The sequence below is a fragment of the Telopea speciosissima genome, chromosome 7 (genome assembly GCF_018873765.1).
Source record: "Telopea speciosissima isolate NSW1024214 ecotype Mountain lineage chromosome 7, Tspe_v1, whole genome shotgun sequence".
NCBI lineage: Eukaryota > Viridiplantae > Streptophyta > Magnoliopsida > Proteales > Proteaceae > Telopea > Telopea speciosissima.
This window is the reverse complement of record NC_057922.1, coordinates 44,734,289-44,743,261: the sequence shown is the minus strand read 5'-3', so window position 1 is coordinate 44,743,261 and position 8,973 is coordinate 44,734,289. Positions and strand designations below refer to the sequence as shown.

At 44.3% G+C, this 8,973-nt stretch overlaps 1 protein-coding gene across 1 annotated transcript; it reads right to left on the bottom strand.

The window, feature by feature from the left end:
- Positions 1-4,937: 4,937 nt before the first annotated feature.
- On the bottom strand, positions 4,938-6,319 carry LOC122668613 (putative clathrin assembly protein At1g25240). Its single transcript, XM_043865153.1, has one exon. The coding sequence runs from the start codon at positions 6,210-6,212 to the stop codon at positions 4,938-4,940; it is 1,275 nt and encodes a 424-aa protein (XP_043721088.1). The 5' UTR covers positions 6,213-6,319.
- Between the last annotated feature and the right edge of the window lie 2,654 nt (positions 6,320-8,973).

Genomic DNA, 8,973 nt, shown 5'->3' with positions numbered 1-8,973 from the left:
GAGCATCCCAAAAGTCAACCGTTGTTCAATAGAACCCACTCTTCCCTCCAAGGAAGTAAAGCCACAGTCCATCCTTGATGACACCTGGGTAAGCTAGGTCCATATACCCCTGAGCTATGTCATTATATCCTCCCAACCATAAGCTCTAGGTGCTGGGGGAGGTGCCTGTGAACCAGAAGCCTCTGTATAGCCATACGCGGGGATATCCTCAAGCTGTGTACCCAGATCCATAGGATCACCCTCCCGTTCATCTACATCTCTAGTCTCTTCCTCTTCACCTATATCCCCAGCTTCCTCCTCCTCCTCTATCTCTTCTTCTTCCTCCTCTGAGCTGCTTCTGGCTCCTCTACCATCTTCATTTTCTTGATGGAAGTCTTATCGATTAGCTTCTTACCCTCACCTCCCTCAAACTCTCCAGTCAAGGTAACCCCAAAGTGTGCAAAAACTCAGGAAAGAGACCTCCTATATGGTAGATTCCCATCCGCTAGATTTTTGGCATGATAAACCATGACCTCCATAAGTAGATAGGGTAGGTTGAGTTTAGGTCCTCCCTTACCCGTCATCAGTAAGTAATAGGTAATATATGCCCGTAGCATTGAGATACTACCTCGTTTACCACCCTTGGAGTAAATGTCGTAGGAGATGTACCTACTCAAAATCCTAGCCGTGGGCTTATAGTCTCCCTCGGACTTCGGAGCCGTTTCTGAACCAGTGAGAGCCTTGAATACCAAATTTCTAGTTTCCAAAGAGAACTGATCTGAGACATCCACCCTGGGCTTGTGATAACACTTTTTCCCTCTATTTGGAACCTGAAGAATTTCGGCCAAAATAGCAAGAGTAAGAGTTATTTCAACCCCCTTCACCCTACTCTTAAGCCCAAAGCCTCGTGTCCCAGTCGTCGGAACAAGATTTTCATAAAAGTGTCGAACCAGGTTCGGGTAGCATGGGAGAGTTGGAGATATCATTGATGCCCAACCTAGGGCATTGAACCTCGCATAAAGCCAGAACTGTTGGAAGTCCTCCACCTTCACACTCTCTTGTTTACCACCTTCTTATCCCGAAAATCCTTCCATTCTCGCTCATGTTGGTAACATGAGAACCAAAATCGATCAAAGTCATGCTCCTCGACCGAGGATCCATCACTAGCACTTGGTGAAGGGACAGTTGAAGACGAAGATGGTGATTGATTCGACCGAATGCGCTTGAGGGTTACTGATTTCCTTGTTGTCCTATGCCTCTTGCTTGTGGACATGGCTGCAATGCAACAAATATAAATAAGTTAGGGTTCTTACAAGAATATACCTGAAAAATTCAGAAAATTTGGGAAAAAAGAAGAAAATCCACTTCGAACTCACCTAGGTGGCGTGTGAATGCGAGGAATCTTGATGAAGTGCCTTAAAATGTGGGGGAGTAGCATACAAGACCCTCTGGGCGCAACCTAGAAGCTCTAGAGCTCACAAACCTGAAGAAAGAAATAATGAAAAAGTAATTCGGACTGAGTAAAATAGCAGCCCCCGATTCTCTGGGCGTTCGCATTGGGTGATATAGCCAAACGCCCAGAGAATGGCAGACAATAATTTTTATTTTATTTTTCCTTGTTTGAGCGTGAACCAACCTGCATAATTGGGTATCATGGGCACCCCAAAAAATTTAATTGGACATGGTGATATTTGGCCCATTGATAAAAATAAAATAAAATAATAATATAATAATGAAATGATTAAATAATGGGAAATGTCATAATATGAATGTATGCGTATGAATGTATATATCTATATCAGAATGTATGGACTTGTGTGTGTGAATTGTGATAAAAAATCTATAAATAGATAGGTAAGGACGGGAAAACCATATATGAATCTAACTGAATATTTTTAGGTGTCGGGAGTGACGTGCTGACACACAAGCCCGGAAAACTGAACTCACAATGGGATACTTCCTGAGGCAAATTTCAGACTATCACTATGATGAGGACACCATACATGAGCTGAACCAAAAGCTTGAAATTATGATCTGTGACCGTATGTATCTACAGGACCAGATGCACTATAGCATGGACCTTATGACTAGGGATTTCAGCGTCATTGAAAGAAGAATTAGTTATCTTCAGCACCATACCACACGCATTGAGAGTATATTTTGCCGATGGTCAGACCTAATCCAATGCTTAATATAGGAAATGGAGGTAAGGGTATTAGTTGGCTTCGTCTTTTAAGTTTCCAAATATGCATATACCTGGCTGTTGTATGAAATTTGGTGAGATATTATTGTTTGCATACATCCTCAAGTTATACCACTTTATGATTCTCCATATGTGTATTGCCTAAGTTCATGCAGCTTTAAGCACACCTACCCTAAGTTAAAGCAACCATAGAAGACTAGTGCCCAAAATTTTCCATGACAGGGAATGGTTGTGTTGTTCGGGCTTGGCAGACCCCAACAACATGTGCTACATTAGACAACTAAGAAAGAGATTAGCTTGAATCCAGAGGATTAGAAACCAAGCAGTGAAGTACCTAATAGTATACTTAGCACATGCTGACACTTGTAGCGCAGAGGACCGCTTTATTTATCTTGCGTTAGTCGACGAGGTTAGCAGTGACCTAGCTTACCTGGACCTACAGGTCTATTTCATAGGAAAAAGATTGGAACAACTTACCTCCTAGACACAAGTACAAAAAAAGTCTTCCTATCATAGGTTTTATTTCAGTTTGTCTTTCATAAACTTCCCTGTTGATATACACTTCTTTGATGTACGATATTGCTACTACACTGCAATCTAGAAAAAATATGTTAGCTTGTATGCCTAAGATCGAACTAGAATTTTTTTTTTTAGCTAAGAGATGTAGAGTTATTCATATGCAAGGTTCCTTTCGGCGAATCAATCATGGTTAACACAAGATCCAACCAAGATGGTCAGCGAGGAAGAGGCCCTCGATTCATTCCAGAAGTTGAACTCCCGGGTGGAGCCGAAGCTCAAAACTATGAAGTGTCGGTTACTTCGCCAAAAATGCCCCGAGTCATCCCAAATCCGGTGCTAGTAGCCCCTCCAGCTACTGCAACCGCACCCCCACTGGGTATGGCCGCCAGTGAAGTGAATACCATCATGACCACCATAATGTGGACCATGCAACAACAACAGGAGTTGTTGGGCCTAATGACTGCCCAGTTCACGACAATGATGCAACAACGAGCAGTACCACCACCACCCAATCGGCCCCTGCAATTCCCTCCACCTGTACCTCACCATGCGGTGGACAACTTCACGGCTAAAGTGATGGAGAGATTCAAGAAACTCCAGCCGCCTGCATTCTCCAAAATCGGTTCAGAGGCGATGCAATTGGAGAGATGGATCAGCACCTTAGAGAAAGCATTCGACGTGTTGGAATGTATCAACGCCCAGAAGCTGATATGCGTTGGGTGCTAGTTGCAGAATGAGGCCGAAGCATGGTGGAAGGCAACACGACCAAATCTGGAGGCGGTTCATCCCAACCCTACTTGGGATCAATTCAAGGAAGTCTTCTTTAAGAATTACTTTCTTGAGGGCTTCAAGGATAAGAAGGAAGTCGAGTTCTCTGCCCTCGTGTAAGGGTCTAAGTCGGTACTGGATTACCAATAGCAATTCGAAGACTTGTTCCATTTCGCACCAGAACACATGAAGGGGGCGGCTAGCAAATCGAAAAAGTTCGAGAAGGGACTTAAGCCTGAGATCGGATCCATCCTGTCAATCTTAGACATATAAGATTACGCACAGATGGTCGATAAGGCTAAGACCATGGAAGATAGACTGAGGGAGAAGACCACTACGTCATTAGGAGCTGGCAAAAGGCCAAACAAATTCCAAAATTCTGGATTGCCAAACAAGGTATTCCGAGGAACTAGCTTGAGTCCCAGCCCGATACAGTACCGGCGACCAGAAGTGGGCCAAGCTTCTCAACCTTTTCGTCTTGCTTTTAATCGGACTACTCAATATGCCCAACCCACTCCAAGTCAAGCGACAACTACTGCTCCGCCACCTCAACCAGCAACAAGCCAAGCAAGCCAAGCCTCTCCTTCCACCACACCACCCAACAGATGCTTCGTGTGTAACAAAACTGGGCAATTAGAAAAAGAGTACGCCAGCCAGAGATACAATTCCTACCCGCCATTTCAGTCTGCCGCCTGACTTTCCCAGCCCCGGGACAACAAAACACGAGGGAAAGTGTTCGTGCTGACCAATGAAGAAGCCAAGGCGAACCCGGAAGTAATAACAGGTACATGCCTACAACACTGCTAATTTAAGGGAAATATACCAGTTGGATGCAAGAAGTTTGATTGCATCATTATCTTTCATACAAACCCTAGGTACCTTGATCTTATCATCCGCTCCTGCATGAGTGTTATTTGACTCGGGTGGATCCCATTCTTTCGTGTCTGTTACTTTTGCGGATAGAATGACCATCCAGCCAAAGGACATAGGGCATAAATTAGTAGTTAGCACACCAACGGGGAGCATCGTGAGCCTAAGGGAAGTTTACGACCCCTGTCTAGAAGAAATCTGTGGGAGGAACTTGGCAGCCCGCTTGATTAAGTTCGACATGAAGGACTTCAACGTAATACTAGGCATGGATTGGATATCTGCCTATGGGGCAAACATCATGTGTACAGAGAAAAAGATACTGTTTAAAATGAAAGACGGTATGGAATTCGCCTACCAAAGTGAACAGATGAAGAAACCCAAGAAGATAACCTTGTCCGCCCTTCAAGCCCAGAAGCTTTCCAGGCTATACATAATAGGACTGGGAAATTTGTACAAACTCTTGCTTCTTAATATATCTAGTTTTTTTATCATAAAAAAAAAAGGTACATTAACTCCCACAAGACATTACTTGAAAGACAAAATGAGAAAACAAAAAAAGAAAAAAAAAAAAAAAAAAAAAAAAAAACCTCTTTTCTCCTCAAAGAGAGACAATCCAATTACTCTGGTTTCCAACAGTTGAAGAAGCAGCTGGGATTGGATTGAAGTAATACTCCAACTGAAGGAAACCATTTGATGATACTATTGTAGTATCATTGTTATAACCACATAGAAGAGGAGGACAATTTAGAGAAGGTGCAAAAGGATCTATACAATTTGTGTTTGGGACATCAGAGAAGTCACCTCCATCTACCCCAAAAAATGAGAATTCATCATCTGCATTTCCTTTACCCTTGAATTCATCATCAAACATCTCCCAGGTCTGGGTCACTATTGTCTTCTTCTTCATCAAGGACTTGTCTGGATCTTCCTGTTCATCTATTGGCATGACAGCTCTATCTCCGTGATTTTCATTGTTGTTCATCTTCTCTGAAACTTTCTCACTAATCATCTGCTCAAGATCTCGAATATCTTCTTCTGGGATCTGCTCAACTCTGGGGAGCTCAGATGCATTTAGAACCCCAAAATCCTTACAAAACTCGAAATACAAAGATAATTCTTCACCCTGAGATGCAGCCTTCTGTAAGACATGAAGAGCCATTACAGCCTCTTTCTTCCCAGCCTTAAATATTCCCACAAGAACCCCAGCAATCCCACTGCACATTCTGCTGTATACATCGAAAATCTCAATTACAATGCAATCCATGGCTTCGAGAATGAGACGAACATTCATACCATCAGTGCAAGGCTTAATCTGAATTAGCATATCCAGCAATGTCTGCAACCTTTGTAATTCAATTAGCACTTTCATCATAGATGAACCATCTTTATCTTTGTCATCTTTTTGATCATCTCGGGGTGGAATGCAGCTTAAAAAGGCAGATCTCTGATCAAGAAAAGCAAAGTAGGCACGAACAAAAGCATTGAACCCCCATGATTTCGTTGTCTTTAAATGACCATCTGTGAATTCAGAAAGATCGAATGGTAAACGACCAATCCTTCTAACAGCTGGGACATTGCAGCAGAAGATGCCATGTAAGAGCATTAACCCCTTGATTGCTACAACCCAGCTTCGTGTCTTCTCGATTCGTTTAGAAAGAGACCATATAAAAGGTTTGAATGAGGAAGAGGTGCGGATCCAAGTGAAGACTCGCTGTGCATTCTTATGATCGACAGAGAATTCATCGTGGCTGGTAGCTTTGATGATCGCTGATTCGAGCTCTACGTGTCGAGAGGAATTTTTTCTTGATAGTTTTGCAAGGTAGATGCTGTTTCTATCTTTTAAAACAGCAGAAGCCCTTTTCAAAAGCCTCATCTCCTCCCTCAGGTAACACTGTGTTTCCCTTCCTCTTTGTTGTGGAGAAACAGAGGCTTCTGTATACTTATTTGCTCCTTCGTTTTTTAAACGTCTCTTCAATGGAAGACTTTAAGAGTTAGAGAAAGAGAAAAGGAAAAAATTAAAAAAATTAAAAAAAAAAGAAAAAGAAGAAGAAGAGATCCTGCCCTGAATCACACCTAATTCTAAACTATCAAAAAAACTTGATTGCCGGCCCAGATTTTTAAACTGGGTATTGTGATTTCTTCTCTTGCGGAGGAGATACAGGGTGCTTGAAGGGGTCAAGGTCGGTATTCTGTTGGAGACAGGCAACCTTGTTTCAAGAGACCAACAACTCATGGGGGTCCAAAATAACAATTTGGATCCTCTACTGTCGAGCTGTCTGGTAGGATCGTGCTGCCTGACACGGTGTTGTGCGTAATGTTCGCCTTACCCCTGTCTAAATGCCTTGCCCGAGTGGGGTTAAGGCGGTCATTGCATGCAACATCATGTCTGGGCAGCACGGTCCTACCAGGCAGCTCAACAGTAGAGGATCTGGACAAGGTTGACTTGAATGAGGGTATACCTGTAATTTGGTTGCTGGATAGAGGCATAGAGTTGTAATTGGATGGCATTGTTATTGGTGGGCAATCAAGCATTTCTTATTTATGGATTTTTTTATTTGAAGCATTTTTCTCTTTTTATTAATGGTTTTTTGAATTCTTCTTGATTGTAGCTTGTCGTGAGTGGCGTGGGGTGATTGGGGACGGTATGATGAGTTCAATGTTTTTGACTTTGTTGTTTTCATTTTCATTTGAAAAATATTAGTTGGAATTTCGGAGAGGCCGGTTGGGTCTTAATGGGTTTTAAATTTTACGAACCTTGGGTACAGAAGCATCTTCTGGTTCTGGTGGAAGTAGAACTAGGTGTATGAAAATGGGAGAATGTGCAAGAGTGGTTGAGGTTTTAAATGTTTTATTTGTCTGAAGTATGACCACGAATCGATTATGGCGACTTAGCGCGCATGTTAGCAAGGGGGTTTTGTGGAGGCTCTGGAGGCGCAAGCTAGCATCTTTTTCTATTAGGGTTCATGGCTGATCCTCCCTCATAGGAGGATCTGCCGCCGGCAGAGCGACGGCCTGCGGTCCCTTCTTTTGCTTCTGTGGTGGCTAGGTCGGCTCAGGTAGCCTGCCCATTGATTGCACTGAAATCTCCATCGTCTCATATGGGGGCGCCCGCAGTGTTCTTCTCGGATGAGGAGATTCTATTATCGGAGGAACCACTGCGGATGGCGCTTGTGGCCAATTGCTCCTATGGCAGGCCACCATTGTTTGTCTTCAAACGGGTTCTCCAATCAACGTTCCACCTCTCCTCTGATGTGCAGATATCCTCGTTGGATCCCAGGCACCTTCTTCTTAGGTTTACGAACCATGGAGACTTCACGCGAGTTTGGCTCAAAGATCATGCCTCTATATAGGGCTTCCCCATTTAGTTTTTCAAGTGGACACGGTTCTTCAGGTCTGGAGTAGAATCCTCGATTGTCCTACTTTGGGTCTCCTTCCCCAATCTGCCGATCAATCTATACCATGGAAATTTCTTTCTATCGATAGCTGGGATGATAGGGAAAGTTCTTAGAGTTGATGGTGCAACTGTGGCATGCTCTCGGACATCTGCAGCGAGGTCTTGTGTCAAAGTCGATCTTCTCTCTAACCTTCTTGATAAGTTGTCGGTGGGATGTGGTAAGGACAGTTTCTTCAAGCGGGTGGTCTATGAGAAATTGCCGCTCTTTTGCACAGGGTGCTTCAAATTGGGACATTGTGTCGAGAATTGCAGAAAGAACCAGGGGTCTCAGAGAATTGCAAGGAATGGTCAAGACGATGTTCATGTGGAGCAGCCTCGGATTCCAGGGGTGTTGGTGACAAGGAACACAGGGGTGTCCACAGGGATTGATGGTGAGGGCACAGGGACCATCCCAGGCCAAAACAAAGGGGAGGGAGTTACCCTGGGTGCAACACTAGACGTCGGTGAGGAGACCGTAGGGGTGGGTACTCTTGCAGCCACAGAGGGCCACAACGGTGAGCCTGTAAGGGCGGATCAGGGGGCTGTTAGGGCGCCACACAGCGTGGAGGTAGTGGTTGCGTCTTTGGTGGAGGCTACGAGGGGTCAAGAAGCTCGAAGCTGGCGGCCAAAGGGGAAAGCTGGGTGCAGGTCAGAGAATGGTATGGCACTTGATAGTTCTGGTGAGGAGCCTAATGTCCAATCCTTGGAGAGCATGGGGGATGTTGCCGAAGATAGGGAGGAGATCTTTAGAGATTGGATAGACTCCCCTAGGAAATACCTTTCTTTAATGAAGCCTTCCTTCCAGGGTGCTTGCAGCCAGATGGTTAAAACAACAGTGGATGACCTGGTTTTGGAAAGACAACGTCTGCAGCCCATGCATGGCATCTCTATTGAGGAGCTTCGCGCGTCAAGCCGTGTGTTTGAAGGGCGATTTCAAGCCTTGACAGAGCGTATAGAGGGGGAGAAGGGGGAGTCTGGGGCGCCCAAGGAGTTTGTCAAACCTGTAGCTAAAAGGAAGTCCAAGAAGAGGGTAACCCTAAGCTCATCTCTTAGCCGGCCAGTCACTAGGTCCATGGGACCTGATGTTGCATGCTCTCAGCCTTTATAATGAATCTTATGTTTTGGAATATCAGGGGTATGGGTAACAAGCCTTCTGTTAGGCACTTGAAGTCTCTAACACTATCTGCTAAGGTGGATATGG

What these genes read in the sequence shown, in the direction of transcription:
- LOC122668613 (XM_043865153.1), bottom strand. Translation starts at nt 6,212, where the DNA reads ATGAGGCTTTTGAAAAGGGCTTCTGCTGTTTTAAAAGATAGAAACAGC.